We start from the raw sequence: 20,301 nt of genomic DNA, 5'->3' as shown, positions 1-20,301 counted from the left end.
GGATTTTAATGGAGACAGTGGCACAGTGGGTAGAGTCTAAAGCAGTGGTTCTCAACCTTTTGGAGCCGCGACCCCCATTATAACAGGTAAAGGGGTTTGTGACCCCCCGCCCGGGTCACACAGTGAGAAATAGGAACATTAGCCTACATAATTCTGAAAAAACAAAGAAAAACAAAACAAATGGCTGAAATAAATTCAATAAATCAATCAAATTATGAACAAATAATGGCTCTCTGGTAAAATAGTAAACACGTGCTACAATAAAATATTACATTATATGCTAATAAAAATATGCATATTTTATCTAAATGATCTGGCGACCCCCCAAATTTGTCTCGCGACCCCCTTGGGGGTCCCGACCCCCAGGTTGAGAACCACTGGTCTAAAGAATAAATACTAAGAATAAACCTTCAAAATGTCCCACATGGGGAAATGATCTAAAATATCACAAAAATCTTGAATATATTAAATGTACTGTTCTGGCTAAGCTTTTGTTTCCCGAAAATACGTCAATATACACAAAAGAGACCTATCAAACAGACAGAAATTCTCGAGCCCGGACAGGTGGCTTCAGCTGCACTCAAAGGCACTGGTTTGTTTCTAAGAAATGTATGGAGTAGCAATAAAGTGGTGTTGGTGCTTGTGCTTCTCATGTTCTTATGCACTGACACAATGGACTGACTGACTTTTTAAGACTATGTCATTTGTTTTTGCCCCCACTGCCACGTAGCACTTATACACGGAAACTGAACAGCTATTATAAATTCACAGCCCTTGTCTATTGGTCTTAATCACAAATGTTTTAGAACTTTGATATTTAGTGGCCAGTTATTCTAAGAAAAGACTGCGGACAGAAGTACACAGGTGTAAAATCAGTCATATAAGCAAATTAGGTCAGTTCAAAATAAATCTAAATACCTAATTTTGTTATTGTCCTGCCATTCATGAATAATCATTAATTACATTGTATCATTTATATTTCATACCAAAGCACTACTTAAATTAGAACTAATTATAATAATATTTAGAACTTTCTCCTCAAATATCATAATAGCACTACTGTTAAAATATGTACATTATTTTACATAATGATAAAATATTTTTCTAGTTTGTAAAGGGAGGTTTCAAAAGGTGCTTCCTATTTTTGTAAGTGGTGTAACAGCAGCATATCTATGGACATGCGGCTGCTCAGACGAAGCATGACTTTGTGTGACATTCTCACATGCTGATACTATGCATTTTATTGTGTTGAAAACGTATTGCTTTGATACGATCTCTATGCATTTGTACATACGTCATGAATGCCTTGTTAGTCAACACTGTATGTTAGAGTCCGACTTTCTTTGTGTGACTATTTAAACACTGAAATTGTTCTTCTGAGTTGTTTTTTGTTTTGTATGAGAATGAGAATTAAAATTTTGGCAATGCATGGTGTTAATGAAATTTAATAAGTAAAGAGCATAACATTATAACAACTGTACTGATCATTTTAGACATGACCCCAATTTGATTTTTGGGACAAAGCCAGAACAGCGTTGTTACTCATAAACAGAGCAGATGTTACACTTTGATCTCTGCCAGTCACAAAGGAACAGAGAATGTCCGCCCATTTCTTCATGTTTCTCAACACTTACTTAGGAGCGGAGGTCATTCGGTTATGGCACTTATCAAATGTTGTACTTGTAAAAAAGCAAAAGGGGGTTAAAGCGGCTGTACTTCACTTTTATACTTTGTAGTAGGTTGTTATCCATTTCGTCACCTTGCGTTGTGTTCACATACTGTACATTTGTTGAAAAGACAGCCCTGAATGGCTTCTGCAGAGTAACAGCAGCTTTCAATTCAATTCAATTAAGGCAAGGCAAGGCAAGTTTATTTGTAGAGCACAATTCATACTCAAGGCGATTCAAAGTGCTTCACAGTTGCATAAAATTACCAACCTGGCTAACGCCAGACTGCTGTGTGCGCTCGAATCATTTCGTACTGTGCACATATCACTTGTGATTTTAGTCTGGTGTTAGCCAGGCTATAAAATTACACAATCAATAAAAACATCAACATAAAATTTATCAATTACAGTAAAAGGCAAGAGTGCAGATAAAATACTTAGTCATTTACACGGGTAAAAAGAACTGTTATGAGCCTGGATTTGAACAATGTCAGAGTTGAGGCCTGTCTCACTGTGTTTATTATTGACTCTGGGAACCAGCAGGAGCCCCCTCCCTGAAGTTCTCAGGGCCCGAGATGGTTAATCTGGCTCTAGCATGTCAGAGATGTACTTCGACGCTAAACCATGAAAAGACTTGTACACAAGCAGAAATGAGGTGTTACAGAATCAGAATCAGATTTTTTTTTTTTTTTTTTTTCATTGTTGTTAAAACATGCATGTTTACCTCTGAAACCCTTAACTGAGTGCATTTTCTCCAGTTCAGCTTTACCCAAATCTAAAAGGTCACAGATTATACGCCATTGTAACACCTCATTGGAAAGCTAAAACAAAACTCACCTGCAAAACTCATCTAAATAGATCTTATTCTTCACGTTGTCGCCATGTTGTCATCACTTTTTGACATTTTGTTTGTTGGATTTGTTGGTTCTGTACAGGGAATGATTATAGAATATGAAAAAAACCCAGAGGCAGAGGTATTTTACATCAAAAAATACCAGTAATTGAATTTTTTTCTTGAAATGTATTCTATCTATTGGTTAAAATGATCAGCAGTGTGGCTTTAAAAATGCATAATTGTGGTAACTCACCAGGTTTTCCTTTAGCTCTGGGCATTTCCTCTCATTTTTTGTTGCTATTTTGACTCTATTTTCAAGAAGCTTTAAGATTTGGGTGAAGCCAAACTGGAGAAAACGTGCTCGGTTCAGGTGGGGGTTAAGAGGTTAATGAACACACATGGGACAGATGTAAACACGGCATTCGCTGTCCCCCACTCAGGCATTAAACAGTGTATTTTACTCCAGGGCATGGGCACTTCCAGACACTCCAATAAGGTGGGAATGATGCTCACTCTGTCGTGTGAGTGTTTATATAGTACCGATATACCACTTATATACTGAACATATCCGTGATTAAAGTAGCAGTAAGAAAACATATTCAACTTTACTAACCTTACAAGGTTCAGTGTATACTCGAGCTCGGTTTGATTAGTCTTGTGTCATTGTGTCCCTTTGCTAACGAAAAGTGGACAAAGCACCTTTAATAAAAATACCATTTATTGTGCATCAAACAAGACAAATAAGCACATCAAGTTCAGAAGAATATTTACATGCATGAACAACAGTTATTTTTGTCCTCTTTGTTATTCCAAAAACAAAAAGTACCATTAATCAGTCAAATATATTGAAGAAAAAAAAAGTATATCTCAAATTTGCCCGATTATTTATCACTTGGATGGGTGAGGGGGTGAATCTTTTGGGGGTTAAGCCTTCATTAAGTTAGGCTCGCTACATCTCGAGCATAAATTAGGCAAGATAAGTAGATAAGTTATTAGAGCTCAAATCACAATATCAAGGTAAATAAAAGAAATCGTTCTATGAAAAATGTACATTTCACACTGCTGCGCTGTCTTATCACAGACTTATGATGGGCTCTGCATTAGCTTCATTAGTTTCATTGGTTTCATTGGTTTCTTCCTCAGGCTGTGCATTCTCTATGAGTGTTCTAGTGTCGACCACGTCAGGCTGGGAGCGGTCGGCGTACAGGGGGTTTTCAAAGGTGGGGAAGGAGCTCGGGGACCTCTTGTAGTAGTAAATGGCGACAGCGGCCAAACCAGAGATGACGAGAATCACCAGAACGACGGCCAATGCGTTGTGAGTCCGACTCTGACGATCTTGAGGGCCCTGCGGTTCTGTACAGGAAAGGATTATAGAATATGAAAAAAATCACACAGAGGTATTTTTCACCAGAAAATACCAGTAATTGAATTATTTCTTGAAATGTATTATATCTAATGGGTAAAATTATCAGCAGTGTGGCTTTAATTCATAATATTCATAATTGTGGTTACTCACCAGGTTTTCCTTTATCTCTGGGCATTACTGGAAAAAGAGAGATAAAAATCAGCCAAATTTCATATGAAACTATACAAGTAGAATGCTTTAATAGTATTTCATTTATTCCTTTTTTCTGCTCACTCTTATTTTTTGGGTTTATGGAGGTTAAGCGGTCTGCGAGATGATTTAATGTGGCCCTCTCAAAAAAAAAAAAATAAGTCTCTGGGCTAGCCCATTGCTGTGCAGTGTTATGGATTTTTAAAGAAACAACCAGAATGCTCACTCCAGCCACTTAAATTTAAAGCTTAAATTTACAAAAGGAAAGAATTCCACACGTGTCCAGCAGAGGGCACTGACATAATAAGAGATCAGGATATAAACAGCATATTATAGTCATGTGGTTAATGGTCAGTCTGCACCAATAGTGCAGACTGTGGCTACAATAGTACAATAGTGGCTACAATAGTAACTTACTGCCATTGAGTGTGGAGTGAATGAATAATGACTTTATGCAGCACTTTGAGAAACGTGTGGCACAGGCTGATAAAGTGCAATAAGTGTAAACCGTTGTTATTTAGGCCACAGTCCTTTACAATGGGGGCTGAATATTGGCCCACGACCCAAACGAGCTCCAGCAATAATCTTTTACATCTATGTCTTGCCCTCACCTTTGGGAGTCTCGCAGATGTACGCTCGGTCGTGCCATCTTCGCCCTGTGCTCCATGTTCCATCAGTCGACCGGACCTCTCCATAGTCACTGCGCGGCTCCTCCTCACCCCAGTTTGTGTAGTCCATCAGTGTCTTATCCAACCACTGCCACGTTCCTAGAGCAAAAAACACACTTTTAATTTGTACTGTATGTAAATTTAATGTACATTTGGAATACATAGGATAAATATACCTTTGTGAGTTTTGTACAGGCCAACCCAGAAGGAGCTGTGCGCACTCTGAAACACTTCCACATTTTTCTTTATGAACTCTTGCTCTGAAGGGTCTCCAATACTTGCCAGGTTCCCCCCTACAGCACAGAAATATGGTCATAGTCTGACGGCAGCGCGCTTATAAGACATTCACATTGTCAATAACCCATGTATACATTAGGTCACAGTGTAGCATAGGTAGCATAGCATAAGTCAACTCTTTGTGCTGCAATGGCCTTGTGGTCTTAAACTGGTGCTACTGGTTTAAATAACAACTTGTAAGGAAATCGTTTAGACCTTGAACAGTATTGAATATCTGTATTTTCTCATAGAATTCTGTAGATTCAAGCACTGATCATGAGTCTGACAATCGCATTTAAACAATTTATCCGAAGCAGTTTTTGCCCACACCCCATTGCAAATGATTCTCCAACCAGTTAATTTACTTTCTGTCCACATTTATTGACTTTTAGAGCAGGTCTGATGGCATTTCCCCTCTCTTTCCTCACCGTGTCTGGCGCAGCTGCTGGCGGCGTCGGCCCACTCCATATCCTCAGCCACAAACATGTAACAGTGGCCTTTGAAGGGGATCCAGGTGAAACTCTGACGGTACTCCACCTCGGTCTCCTCAGGGCACACCCCCGGGTACAGGGTGGACTCGGTCGGCGCCACATCTAGCAATTCAGAATAGATTTAGAACCGTCCTCAATCCTCAAAATGTGTTTTTCAAGCTTTTTTATGGATGAGTATGCTGGACCTGTGGTCTGTAGGCACACGCTGCTTATTGAGGTGTTGCACAAGGCTGTCTTCCACTTCCCATCCACATCCATATACACACAGGGCTTGTCCTGCCGAGGCTCACCGTCTGCCCAATTCGTGAAGCTCATGTACCAACCGTCAATGTATCGGTAATACCCGTTTGTCTGGGACAAAAGAGCAAAATCAGTGGGACTATAGAATATTATTGACTACAGTGATTGCCTTAATCACTTTCATGCATTTGCAAGAAAAACAAAGACAAAAATGCAAAAGCTGTTCTATGTACCCACCAGCTTTCTAGTTTTGGTGTGTCACTGTCTTTTTCATTACATTGTCAGAATGCTAGAAACGTGAAAACTGTAGGTCATCTAATTTACCACATTTTTGTTGAGTCCGATCCAAAGTGGGGTTTTCATGGTCATTGCCATCAGCTCCACGAAGGCTTGGGTCCACTCGTTTCGCAGACTGGCCAGAGTCGCCTGGTCCCTCTCACAGTTGGCTTTGGCAGCGTCCCAAGTGAGGTTCCTCGTGACAGCCTTGATGCTGTCGTTCCCCAATGTCACATATGTGTTGGGGAGAACCGGTTTGGGCCTTGGCGGGACTCTACTGTCTATTGAAAGAAAAATAATTGTTGATTATGTAAGTGCTGCATTTTTTTTTAAATTGAAAATAAACTGCTGCAAATGATGTATAATTGTAATCCAAATTTGGCTGGTGAATAATATACTGTATGTTAGGTTGAGATGTTGCTTTACTTACACTACAAGTCATTTGGTTATATCATTATGCGTAGAACAATGAAAAAAAAGTCATTAAATACTTTAGATTTTGTATTTTTGTCAACATGTGCCTCACTTAAAAGTTGATTTTTTTTCCAAACAGACACAATACGGTAAAAAAAAGAAAAAAAAAGAAAAGTATATTATATATTTTGATATATATTTGATGCATCGTTCCACTCACCTAGAGGTCTAGAACACACAAATCCATTGGTGTCATTGCACGACATCATCCTCCATTTCCCAAAACCTGCAAGACGACTGCTGAGTACAACACAGTCCTCCTGATGATCAACATAAAGAGAGACATACTTGTTACAGTCCGGCAGCAAGAAAGTTTCAAAGCTTGAAATTAAATCAAAATTTATGAAACTGAATGAAATTGTACCTCATTCCATCGTTGATAGAAACTTCCTGGTCTGCGCTTTTGTTTCTGAAAAGAATTGTATCAATCATCAACATGTTTAATTCACACATTCGAGTAAGCGCTGAGTCGTACTGGGTAGACCTGGGGTGCCAAAAGTGCGGCCTGGGGGCCAAATGCGGCCCTCAGCCCAATTTTTGGTGGCCCTGAGGCTTCTTGTTGAATCGGCACTCATTGCCAGAGATTATACTTTTTATTGCAAGTTTTATAGTTGCACATGATTAAAGCCTCGGAAACTAATGCTTTATTAAAAGAAAGAGCTGCATAAATTAGCTCTGAGGGGAACGGTTAAAGCTTAAACCCAGCTGAATGTTTGACTGCACGGACCACTCAATACTCTTCAAATATGTGCCCCCATGAAAAAGGTTTGGACATCCGTGGGGTAGACAATGAATCTGTACTAAAACTACTCAGTATGGATGGCAGCTTAAGAACCTTTGACTAAGGGAACAGTTAATCCTCATGTAAACATACAGAGTAGTCCCAGTTGGTGTATTTCCGTGGTTTTCCATCGGTCCAATAGAATTCGTCTTGTTGTATACTGTGCAGGCCGATCCAAAGGTCTGTGGGCGTGGTTGCTGCCATTTTGGTCGTCAGGAAAGCTGTAAATACAAAGTGCAGATATTGGCACATACACACCACAGCATTACTATTTCACTATGTTTATTTGATATTAATTCTTACAAACCTTGCACATTTCGGGTTGGAATAGATGCTAGATTTCCTCCCATCGAGATACACTGTCGCCTTGCTTCTTCCCAAGTTGTTTTTGTGTTATTTTTAATGCTGTAACACTGCACAGACAGATAGTCATTGTCACTCTTGATCTGGCCTTTATAACATCTATATTTATTTGAGAGTCCTGACCTTTGAGTTGAACTGCGTCCATGAGAGAGGACACCCCCCTGCAGGAGCCTCTGTTGGAGCCACAGTGGTGTTGACCGGGGCAGATGAGCTACGTTTGCAAATTGATTTTAACTCTTCTCCACAGTTGCAGTTTCCCCAGTAACCTGCAAATTTAATGTAATAAAAAAGATAACATTTCAATTATAATTTATTTTTTTAAAAAATGAAGAAACAATGGATGCTAATGCCTGTGTAGGCTCTCAACAAGAGTTGTTCATCTTCAATGAAGGTTCTTGAGATCACTCAGGTCAGCCCAGCTCAGATCAATAGGCAGGTAATTAGAAGTGATCAGCTGAGATTAGGGCCGTTCAGACTGAAACTCAGGCATGAGTTAAGTCGTTTGGACTAACTACAAAAAACATATAGCTACAACTACCAGCAGGTGAGAGTAGCTGTCAATTGAAGGGAGGACAGAGCTCCCTGTGATCTTTATCTGGGCTGCGGGCTGAGCTGAAACTTAAGTGCACTGACAAAGCCTTTTGGATGAGAGGCAAAACGTTTGACACTTCAACTACAGTAGTGTTAATTTTGTCAATTAAAATAATAAATAGTCATAATTTTAGTCAAGTAATATTTTTGGCTGCCAAAACTAAATCAGCCGTTTTTTATGAGACTAAAACTATGATAAAAATGTCCAGATATTTTCATTGACTAAAATATGATTAAAGCAAAATGAAAAGGAGAAATTAAAATCATCCAAACTTCCCATGTTTGAAAGAGCTTCATATAATTTAAATTCACTGTCAAAGGAACAGCTCTGAGCTTTGTTCATGTGGGAGAAGCTCCATGAAGCAGAGAACCTTGATTAAATATGATTATAATAAATATTATGAATGCAAAGTCGACTAAATGCGTCTTAAATTTAGAACAACACAATACATACAACACATTTACACACATTTAATCATAAAAAAGAGTTTTCGTTGAGCATTTTCATAATCATCAGCAGCAGGGTGTTCTTAGAGTATGAATAAAAGTCCCAAGGAGTTACATACATGAGAGTATATCACCACTGTTTTATGGGATGGAGTTATCATTTCATCCTTCGAAAAAGTCCTTTTATTTATCAAAGGGAAAAATTGCTAGAAAACCAGAGATGGTTTGGAGGTGGTGAAAACCGTCGACCTCGATCGTACTCACCCATGTAATAAGTCATAACGACGCAGTTTTCATCAATGGTATTTTCTTTTGGTTGATTTTGATCCCAGCTCAGGAACTCCACTGGGGTGTTACTCATCCACCTTCAGTCAGACAAACACAGCAGGATTTCAAATACAAACATTTACAATTTATAAAATGTTGGTGGTCTATGTTAAATGTTATCTTACATACCAAAATGAGCCATCAAGATCCACTGACAATCCAATATAATAACGTCCATAGCTTCTAGAAATCTATTGAAAAAACAAAATCTTAATTATTTTCACCTAGTTTGCACATGTTATACTTCAATTATATTTTTAGGATCCTTCTACAACAGCATCAGGGAGGAGGGAGCCTGTACCACAGCACCATTGCTCTGCTCATAACAGCTGTCTTTAGAGCAGGAGTTGGCAGTTTTCTAGACTAGAAAATGCGTCTCTAAACCCCATGTTAGGTCATATATAATGTGCATCAATGGGATGATGAGAAAATGGTGCTTTACTTTGGACAGTAGGTCGGAGGATTGGCCGATGGCCTATTCACGAGGAAGGAAATTGTCCCACCACAAAGTAAACTTGCCTAGCCCTGCTTTGGAGCATTAGTCTTGTGTAAAATGTGCGAGGCCAGTCTTGTGTTAACCCCATTTGACGCACTAGTGAGCTGCAGGGCTAAAAAAAAAACATGATTGAAAAACACCTGCAGGCAATTGTTGTTCTTTTTATGTTAGCCAGGCCAGTATAGTGTGAATGAGGATGAAGAAAGTGAAGAGTCATTCAGCAAACTGTCGACCCTGACAAAGCTGAAAACAGGACTTTGAATCTGAGTGCTACTATATCACCTTTTGGCATTTAAACTCAATCAAGTAAAGTCCTTATTTCTTACCTGTTTCCATAGGAAAACGTTCTCTGCTCGGCTGGTGATCGTGACCAGTTCTCCGTGTGACCGCTGACAGTACTGACGAGCCGCCTCCATTGACATTGACATTTTGTTTATGTAATACTGGTTCCCTTTCCACTCCAGCCAACCATCCACTGTGGTGTTGAAATCTGAAACAATGTCATTTAGAATAAAGTGGACACGTCAGCGGGGTATGTTTCTAAGTTTGGAACAATTGTAATATGTTTTCAACATGTTTGAAGCTTTTGTAAAGTAAGCTGATGGAAATTTTCTATTGGATGATTATTGAACAATTAAATAAGTATCCCTATGGCAGTATGAAAGTGGCGTTTGACATGTCCGACCCACCTGCTACAGTGTTATTTGGGGGTGGTTTTGGAGTTACCCCTGAAAGAAAAATTAAAACAGTTCTAGTCAGAAAACTAGTAATCTTTAGCAAACATAATTTGAAGGCCGCACTATTGCGTACCTGCGCGGATCTGACAGAGCCAGTCATTGTAGCTCTCACAGTTGACGTCATTCCAGGACCCGCTCTCGTCCCAGTTGTAAATCCTGAACTCAACACACGACTCAGCATCGTTGAAGTTATTCGGCTCTCCCTCCTGCCAGTGCAGGAAGTTCACCTACAAATACAGGCGGGAAATGGAGATAGGATATGGAATCGGAAAGGTTATAAGAAAGGTTTCGCCATAAAAGAAAACAAAAACAAAAATCTGTGACAAACGAACCGGGCTCCCGTCGCTCCAGGCATAACCAGTGCTTGCGTCTGGGACACTAAGACCAATCCATCCTCTTCCATGGCTTTAAAAACATAACACATTTGTTAATTAAAACGACACTGTTGTAAAATGTACCACATAAACATAAAGCATATAGCTTCAAAAGAAAGCTTTTCAAATAATGTTTTCCACTAAAGGTTATTTTAACTTTGTTTTGAAGACATTGCCATTCAACTAATAAATCAGAGTTTTAGTTTTAGTCACTTTCTAAATATTTGGCAGTTTTCTCAAGGTAGAAGGTTTGTGAAATTAAAAGAATGGTCCAAAGGGTATAATACAAACGTGGTAAAACGTACCGTGCCACTCGTAGCTCATCAGTGCCATGGATACTGAGCAGGTCTCCTCCGATGGCTCTGCAGTAATCTCTCGCCTCATACCACGTCTTCTCTTCAGCTCTGGGCCCAGTGAAAAACTACGACAGATGCCAATTTTATGATGAAGGATTATCGTTTATGAATTACATTTTTTATTTGTTTGTTTTGGTTTTACAGACTGTAAAACGTTATCTCTTCTTACCCACAAGGACACATTCATTATTTAAAAGCTACTTTTACAAATCAGAGCTTAGCGGGTGGATTTACAAACTACTGTAAGAATGTGAGGCATTGCATTGACTCTACACTCATGTTTAAATTATCTACAAAATATGTTTTGTTTGTTTTATGACCTTTATGCGATTTATTGCTTGGCTAAAGGCCCTATACATTACTTTTTTGTGAACAATCAATGAAGGAGGGAGAGCATGAATTTTAAATGGTTAGTTGTTAACCAAAACTCATTTCTAACTTTTCTTATGCATTTCCAACATCCCAATTGTTCCTAGAGTCCTTCAGCACGTTTCCTTGAGTGTGACATGATCACAACAACCAAATTACATTAAAAAGACTAAAATAGCATCCATACCTTGGCGCAGAAGTTTCTGGTTGGGATTTTGTTCCATCCATCGGGACATTTGGGTGGAGCTACTGTGGGCGGGGGCACGGTCACCACAGCGCCCTCTGCCAGATGTTTGCAGATGTACTTTTCTCTGTTAGTGCAGGGCAGCAAGTCCCAGAGTCCAGCCATAACCCCAGTGGTTATTGCAACACAACCCTGCTGGTATCCTAAGATAAACCAAAAGGAGGAGTTTAGTTCAGTACATTTGGTCAATTATTGCATATGTGGATAACAAACTATTCCTCTTAAATTACCTTAAAACCCTTTGAGGTCACGGTTAATATGAAACTATAAATGTAACAGAAATATGTAACTGATCCAACCAGAATTATCTAAAATATAATGTCCCATTTAGAATCACTTTTGTCTGTCTTTATTGTATTTTCATGGCAATTTTTTTTAAGGTGTTTCACAGGACAATTTAATAGAAAGACATATGACCATGTAAATGTCTACATTAAGATCTATCTAAACTTTCAATATTGAATCTTGTTTCAGGGAAAATGTACATACATATATAAATGCACATCCCTGCATTTTTTATATTGTGAGGTAATAAGTGTTAAAAGTTTAAAATGTGTTTCTTGAGATATTGCATGAAACTCTCGCTCATACCTGGCATGTTGCTGTTCCAGTGAGTGAATCTGACTTGGTCTGTGTTGGTCCAAACCAACTGATCGATGTCCCTCATATTAGAGAGGCCAATCCAGAAATACTTCTCTGGTCGTAATCCCACCAAACTCACAAGGAACGCATTGTCCACTCTGGAAAAAAGAGATACATATTTTTTATTTTGCTCCCTTTTTCATGCCTTTGTGCAGACAGCCACTCATCCAATACTTTATTGTTCCTTCTGTAAGGTACATTGAATTGCTTTTGTAATGTGCCTTATCATAAGAAATGTGCCTTGCCTATCCTTCACTGGAGCAGCCTGTCAGGGCAGTGGGTGACCGAGGTGAAGTGCCCCGTGAAGCATCTCCAGATTTAGAGTTAACTTTTGGTTTGGACTGTCTAGGTGAGAATTAGCCTATTGTGCATGTTTTTGTTGGGATGTAGGTTGAAGGGTCTTAGTCAGAGGCAAAAAAAAAAAAAAGTAGTATGCACTCTATATACATACAAAGCTTTATGTGTATTCTTACCCATTTGATACATCAGCCAGGTAGGAGTTTGTTCTCTTGCAGTCTTCGCTTGCTTCATTAAATGTTTTGGTTTGTGTTCCCACAAAGTAACAGTATGAGCCGTGTTTCTTCCAGCCCTGTGTAATTGGAGGTACAAAAAATAATAATTTCAAATGAAAACATCACAAACTTGAAAAAGACATGTTTTTCATGCACTCACAGGTTTGCAGCCCACATCCAGATTGATCTCTTCTCCGGTTCGCTCCATGGTGCTCTCCTTCATACAAATGAAACCATGCGTCTCCTCACAGCTGCGATCCGCCCAGTTTCCTTTCTGAGTGAAGAGAGAAAAGTTGATGTTTGACAGGCAATTTTGCACTAAAACTCAAAATAGAAGAAACACCATCAGGCAAGGTAGTTGAAGTGGCTTGCCCATTGACATAAAGCTGTCAATGCAGGCATCAGGCATCAAACTTTGGGTTTTTGGTCAAGTATCTGATTATCATTACTACATTTGCTCTTCCTATTACCCACTGCTATTAAAGGAACAGGCCAACGTTTTTCCATACTGAGATATGTTCTTACCTGAGCTTAGACAAGTTGATAGGTACCTGTCTGGTCTTTGTACGTGCCCTCAGTCACGCAAAACGACCAAAGATGCCTCTCCCAGTATATTCCTATAGCTCCAAACGGAGTGAAGTTAGAAGCGACCAAGCTCTTCCACAGACAGGTACGTATCAACTTGTCTAAGCTCAGGTAAGAACATATCTCAGTATAGAAAAACGGTGGCCTGTTCCTTTAACTGACTTTTACAGAGTTACAGACACCTCATTGATCAGAGGGATAAAACACTTGGGTCATTTAATATTTGGGGTCAGTACCTCTCCCGTCATGAGCACACAGTCTTCAGAGTCTCCAGACACAGAGGGCTCGCCGTACTGCCAACTACTGAACCACACTGGGGACTGATCGATCCACTCAAACAGCCCCTCTGTCCTCCGGTCGTTCAAGCCGATCCACAGCTCATCTGTAGCGGCTGCACAGATGAACAACAATAAAACATTAACAATCAACTCCATATGACAATTACTATCTGAAAAACAATGATAATCTCTCTAACCGTATCCGAGCTGAGAGAGGGCGAAGCTCTGGTCCTCCACATGTCGCAGGCTTAGAAGATCTCCCGCTTCTTTACGGCACTCTTTCACAGCGTCTGGCCAGGTTTTTTTCTCTCGGTGAAGGTGGTAGCACTTGCCGTTGTAGGGAATCCAGGGAGTGGGACAAAACCCCTGCTCAACTGTAAAACAGACATGTTTAAATTAGTGACTACTTTTCTTCAACTACTACTGCTTCTTTTACTCATCTGCTTCAAAGCTTTGTCTACAACTCCTACAAATACTATTACCACTATTGGGCTATGAAAACAGGACTAATTTAGGTCCAAACCAAGACAAATCTAAACTAGGACTATACCTTTACAATTGCTATAATTATTGCAACATTGATGACTCTATATGACTTTTATGTTCCTACATATAGTTATTGGAGGTCGTTCTCCACTCTTGTAGCAGACATAGCCCAGTTGTTTGCCACAGGTGGAACTCTCCCAGGTCTGCTGCCCTGAAGTCTCAATGACCGCACAGTTGTGTCCAGGGTTTGGCTGTGGATTTCCTGAAAAAGAAAAAGTAACTTCAGCTTTATACCTCTGTTGTGTCAAAAACAAGCTCAGCCAAGTAATCAAGGGCGTAGCTCAGAACATCTGGGCCTTAGAGAGGGCCAGTCTAATGAATATGTGCAATGCTGCTCCGCACAAATGAAACTAAGACTCCAACTGCTAGCCTCAAGTATTACAATTTATGGACAGATTGGCAAAATATATTGTATACAGTGTGGGGCGTGGGAACTTAATTTTTTGAAAAGGGGATAGTGATGTTAAGAAGGGTCACAATGGGGTGAGTGAGGGTCCAATGGAAGGGGCTGGATGGGAAGTTTTTGTCCATACCCGTCACAAATATATGTAATATGCTGTGGTTGAGGGAGCAGTGCACTTTTGTCATAGAGGCATGTTTTTCTAACAGCCACTCTGTCATCCTGCTGCAGCGCACCTTTGGTCTTCATTAAGAAATTCCACACCAAGGCTGTTTTTCTGATCGCAAATCGTTTTTTATTGTGGGTGGATGCCTTCAGTGAAACGAGAAATGTGTCCAAATGCGCTCTCCCAGTTGCCCTTGGTATGTTGGGACATTTTCTTCATCGAATTCTTCGCGAAGAAGTCGATCTTCACCCATGCAAATTATTTCAAATTTTATTTTAAGAGAAGCCTTCCCTGGATAATGATCTTACTTACTTTTTCTGCACTTTTTATACTGTTTTTAGCTAATGTTAGTCTATGGAAATGTATGCTAACAGCTGCAAAGATGGCGGATTTCCATGGTAACAAGAAAGTCGATTTGCTAAGAAGTGCCAGAAGGGGGCGCTGTTAAAGTCCAACTTCGTTCTGAGTCAAAGCAGAAATAACTTATCGTGGGCCAGACTCCGAGCATCTCTTGGAAACGTACTTGGTAAGTATTAAGTCGGTTATGAAAACTGTGACATACATTTGTGCTGTTGTTTGTTTTTGGTTTACGTTTTTGCTAACGTAAACTTACAGTGCTCTGCTAGCCAACGTTACTCCAACTACCGTTAACTTACAACAATTCACTTAAAATTGTGCAGTAAAAATAAGACAAGATAGACACTTTATGTATTTGCTTTCATGTGATTTTGTATGAATTCCTGTCTTACCCCCGCTCCATCGCATGTATTTGTAGGCCTGTCCGTCAGTCCACTGCCAGCCGTGTTCAGGGTCCAAAACCAGCCCGATCCAGACCTTGGTCCTCCCTGATCCGAGAAGCGCTGTGTGGATGCAGATGGGCAAAGATGAGGAAAAAGACAAAACTTTTAACATCCCTTTCTTTACTTCGATATACTTCTCTCTATTTCTAAACACATTTCCCCCAAACTTTTCAAGACGCTGACTGCTGCTCTCAACCAAAACATTTTACCACAAAATGTGAGACTGATATAAGACTTCTACAATGGAGAAACTCCTTTAGTTCCTCAACTGACTGGATTGCTCAATCTTGACATTTCAGGAAACACAAGAGAGATGCGAAGGTTTTCTATCTTGCCTTGTATCTATTTTGTTGCTATAATTTCAGTTTTTAACCCCCACAACAATAAAAAAAAAAACATTTTTTTTAAAGTATTTTCTAACCATATGGGAGGCAAACAACTTTTTCTTTTTTTTTTGACCGGTCCAAACCTAATCTAAAGCAGTCTAAAACTGGTCTAAACCAGTATAAACTAGTCTATACCTGGTCTAAACCAGTCTAACAGTGGTCAAAAGAAGCATAAACCAGTCTTAACTTGATCTAAACCAGTCCAAACCAGGTCTAAACCAATCCAAACCAGTCCAAACTAGTCCAACCTAAACTGTCTTACAGATAAACTTATCTAAACTGGATATTTTGAGTATTGCACACTTGGTAGAGAATAATAGAGATAGGCAGAATAAGAAACAGCACGATTCAATAAAGTGTGCTCTACCAAACGTTTGAGCAAACTATTAAAGGGTTAAAGATAGACACTGCACTTTCTTTCCTGGCAAGTATCATTTAGCCATTAACTTTTGTGGACAACCAGCCACATGACCAGCCTTGCTATTCTAAACTTGTAGACCAGCCAGACATCATATCAAAGGAAGATTTTGCCTCAAAATTAATGCTCCCTCAAGTCCATCAATCATCATCATGATCATAATCATCAGCAAAACCTTTTGTTATTTGCAAGAAAGGATGCACTGATTCACTTTTATTGTCCACCAGAGGGCGCCTTACCGGAGACAAACGCCTGGTCGTTGGGGTCAGCGATGCTGAGCAGAGAGGCCCCCTGCTGTTTGCAGCTGACTTGAGCTTGGGCCCAGGTCAGTGCAGACTCCCGATTGATCTGGTAATACGCTCCTGTTGCAATGTTTTTGGTCCAGTGCTCATTAGCTACAGATGACACAACGACAAATATCATGAACGTATATGTTATTTTTGCAAATGCTTCTTCAATAACTCTACCAGTATAACGCCACCACCAGCCACAAGCTTGTTCAGATTATTTTGTTAAGAAAAAAGTATGTGTATGTTTCTATAGCAAAAAGCTAATACAGATTTGAAGACAAAAGAACATTGCAAACCTTACGGCTGCTACTTTAACTAGTACTACTGTTGCAACTACTTAAAGCGTCATACTCACAGTTGGTTGGACAGTATCCCCACAGTTCACGGTTGTATTTTGTCTCAATGGCGCACCATGACCTCTTAATGGATGAGTCATAAGTGGTGCAGTCTCCGAACCAGCGCTCTTTGTAGTAGAATGGGAACATGCAGGGCTTTCCATACGCATTTCCCCCGATACTGTAGAACTCTGGCAGGTGAAAGATATTGTGTCTTTGAGGAACAGGGAGGATTAGAATACAAAGTTCTACAAAAGTATGAATTCAATTTAAATGATCCCCAAGCCAGTTATTACTTGCAAGATGGCAATGCATACTGTAGATAAACCTCAGTATCTACCAAATGTGTCAGACCACAATCCACAATACTAACTCGCAGAGCAGGTTTTCCAGCCAATAGCAAAGCTCAATCATAATTCATTATATTTACTTTAGATAGACAACTAATGTTAACAACGGATTTCAACTAGGCCAAGGCCAAAATATCCGTTTTTATCATAACTTCTTTTCTAGTACCTATTGCTTAGTACCAATTTTGATTTCTAGATCCATCAATGAAAAACGTGTTGTTTTGAAATTTAATGGCAAATCCTGCAGCATTTGAGTCTACTGCACAGTAATAATACCATGATAAAAGGGTAGGAATAGCTTGGTACTTAGGTGTAATTACAAGTAAAAAGGACACACACCTAATTTATTTCATTATCATGATGGCAGTATTATGTGATGTAGTATCCACATCGTAACAAGCCACAATATCTCGCAAAGTCACTGAGGTCACTAACGTCACAAACACTGCCTAGAACAAAAATGCATCACTTATAAATGTGCAAAAGCTCAGTTTCACAACCACTTTCCAAATGTAGTTCAATTTCAGCTTTGTTATGGTCCTGATTTAATCTTGTTTTAACGCAATTTGCAAAAAACAAATTGATTTACGATTTTTATTTAGATTAAATAGGAATTACTGTCTCCTCCTAGAACCGCCACCTCCACGTGGTGGAGGGGTTTGCAAGAAACTGGATGGATGGATGTGAATTACTGTGCTAAAATGGCTCAGTGAAATTAATCTAAATATTGTTATCGCAATATTTAAAACAGTGATCAAATATTTTTTCCCATGTTTTGTAGTGTGACGTTCACTGTGACTTGTATCTTAGCCCCAGTGCTGTACCTCTGTGTGTCCTGGTGCAGGGTCCACTGCTGGTCCCGACAATGGTGAAGTGGTTGTTGGGCCCAATAGTCCGGGACAGGGCCACTGACTCGTCAGGCTTTATCTCCACGTACAGCTGCGGTAGGGACCTTGCCCCGTCTGGCCCCTGTGGCTCTCTCAGACCCAGCAGAGTGTTGTTGTGACATTCCCACTGCTGCAGAGAGCTCTGGTCGTCACAGTCGTACACGCTGACCTCGCTGCCCACGCTCCTGCCCTGAGCGCCCAGACACTTCCTGGAGGAGATCACATAAAGCCGGTTCTGCGTCGTCCAGCGCACCTCCATACACCGCGTGGATTTTTTGACCAAACACAAACCAGTGGCCTTGTTGGTGAGTGTGAATGGAGAATCTGGAAAAATCCAACAAAGTCGTCACAAAAATATCTACAGGTACCTATAATTTTACAAACCTGGGAATATTTGACGTTGGGCTTTTTGGGAAAATCTTAACATGTGATTTTTCTAACTAGTATTGTATTAGCGTTCTCATATCACGATTCAAGGTGAATATTTTAATCACTTCCAGGAGCATTACTTTTTGAGAAAAGACTGAAAACATGTGAAACTGATACAGGAATCTCATATTTTTCAGAACATGTTGGTGGAGGTCTACTCTAAACTGTTGTTATAAAGTATTCTACATATTAAGACCCATGGAGACAGGATGGAGTGTCGGAGTATTGTATTATCTTAATATTTTCAGTCTTGGCTAATATCTGCTTTATAAATTATTATTATTATTATTTGTACCACCCTAATTTGTGATGCCCGATTACTATTTGATCATGTGATGTTTCAGACATGCAGTGAATAGAAGGACTATGAAGCGCTCTGCTGATGCATGCTAATACAATCTACTATACCGAATACATACAGTTTTAGTATGGAGAATTTGAGACCACATAACACAGTAAACACCTAAATTATTACGATTATGAAGCAGTAAAAGTAGACTTGTTGCCACTTATATAGGCCATCAATTTCATTTTCGAAAAGTATGAAAAAATGCTTAAATTTAAGTTGAGTGAGATTAGTTTATAAGTTCTTTTCTAAATTCAAAAACATTGTGCCCAAAATGTCCATGGCCTAAAATATGAAATCCAGCGTTGATTGTGAGAGTCCATAGCACTGTTACACAAGTTTACAAAATGGCTGCAAGATAAATTGAAATTGCAAATTGGAATTGGCTTATTACGTGAAATACCTGCTAACCCTGTAGCTTAGACCTCTACAAACATGCTCTGAAATGCATGTGATTCCTGTATTTGCTTATTTCAATACTAATATTTCTCAATTGATACTGCAATTGCACACAAAAAATAAATTGCAATTCCATTTCTTTGTTCAGCTCTGTTGCATACTGTACCGTTGCATTGCGCTGTTGGGATGAAAATGGTGACAGCAGCCAGTGCTATCCTCAGAGCCAAGGCTCTCCTGATAAGTCCCATTGTGGCGAGCGTTGTCAGTGCACTGCAGGCGGAACGACTTATGAGGCTGACCATCACAGGGAGTCAAACTTAAAATCACTGGCACTGCCTTTTTTTCCCTCTTCATTGAGAAAGTTCTGGGTTCCTGTTTACATCCGCCCCCCCCCCGTTAAAAAAAAAGCGCTGATTTGTTTTTTGTAGACAACATGACTTTGCACATTAGGGTTTGAATTTGGTAAAGTCATATTAGATAAAATGCCACAAAGCATAGTCAAAATTATATACAATAATTTCTAAAATATTGACATGATAGGTTTGTGTAAGTAGCATAATGGATTAACTACCAGGGTGTAATATTGTGAAGCTAAGTGATAATTGGAATAATAACCTAATCAATTGCATTTAGGCATAGTTGTAGGCTGTAGTCATCTCTAGAAAGAGAATTATCTCATAAAGTAACAACAAAGTGACAAGTAGATTGACAAACTTTTGGCATACCGTATTTTCCGGGCTATAAGTCGCTCCGGCGTTTAAGTCGCACCAGCCGTGGCTACTACCTTGGCACAGAGGCGTAACTGCACCGTTGACAAGCCTGTCCCGGCATCACGTTGTTCAAGCTCTCATTTTTAAACTCGTGCCTCTAGCTGTGGCCATCTAGCTTTTAGCCCACGATTAGTTTTTTTGGTTTTCTTCATTGTAGTAAGAGCAACGTCCACTTTTTGCCAGTCCCTCTCAAGTT

At 39.7% G+C, this 20,301-nt stretch overlaps 1 protein-coding gene across 1 annotated transcript; it reads right to left on the bottom strand.

The window, feature by feature from the left end:
* Positions 1-3,488: 3,488 nt before the first annotated feature.
* On the bottom strand, positions 3,489-19,640 carry mrc1b (mannose receptor, C type 1b). The gene is made up of 31 exons (XM_079570254.1): positions 19,502-19,640; positions 18,099-18,485; positions 16,945-17,115; positions 16,539-16,694; positions 15,445-15,555; positions 14,194-14,331; positions 13,781-13,957; positions 13,542-13,696; positions 12,881-12,994; positions 12,682-12,797; positions 12,158-12,306; positions 11,510-11,709; positions 10,903-11,018; positions 10,556-10,628; positions 10,297-10,450; positions 10,176-10,214; positions 9,813-9,976; positions 9,120-9,181; positions 8,928-9,028; positions 7,749-7,891; positions 7,570-7,675; positions 7,356-7,483; positions 6,846-6,890; positions 6,642-6,741; positions 6,056-6,288; positions 5,677-5,842; positions 5,429-5,593; positions 4,901-5,017; positions 4,668-4,823; positions 4,018-4,044; positions 3,489-3,854 (listed from the first exon to the last, which is right to left on the bottom strand). The coding sequence occupies exons 1-31, from the start codon at positions 19,635-19,637 to the stop codon at positions 3,577-3,579; spliced, it is 4,383 nt and encodes a 1,460-aa protein (XP_079426380.1). The 5' UTR covers positions 19,638-19,640; the 3' UTR covers positions 3,489-3,576.
* Between the last annotated feature and the right edge of the window lie 661 nt (positions 19,641-20,301).

This window comes from Gobius niger (genome assembly GCF_951799975.1).
Source record: "Gobius niger genome assembly, chromosome: 13".
Taxonomy (NCBI): domain Eukaryota; kingdom Metazoa; phylum Chordata; class Actinopteri; order Gobiiformes; family Gobiidae; genus Gobius; species Gobius niger.
Note: the sequence above shows the minus strand (reverse complement) of the source record. Positions and strands in the feature narration are given on the sequence as shown.

Bases quoted from the DNA above. Each gene is read 5' to 3' on its own strand.
- mrc1b (XM_079570254.1), bottom strand. From the start codon at position 19,637: ATGGTCAGCCTCATAAGTCGTTCCGCCTGCAGTGCACTGACAACGCTC. The intron at 5,843-6,055 runs GTAAATTAGATG...CTTTTGTCCCAG, and splicing joins TCGGACTCAACAAAAATGTG to ACAAACGGGTATTACCGATA. The intron at 4,045-4,667 runs GTGAGGGCAAGA...CTCTTTTTCCAG, and splicing joins CATCTGCGAGACTCCCAAAG to TAATGCCCAGAGATAAAGGA.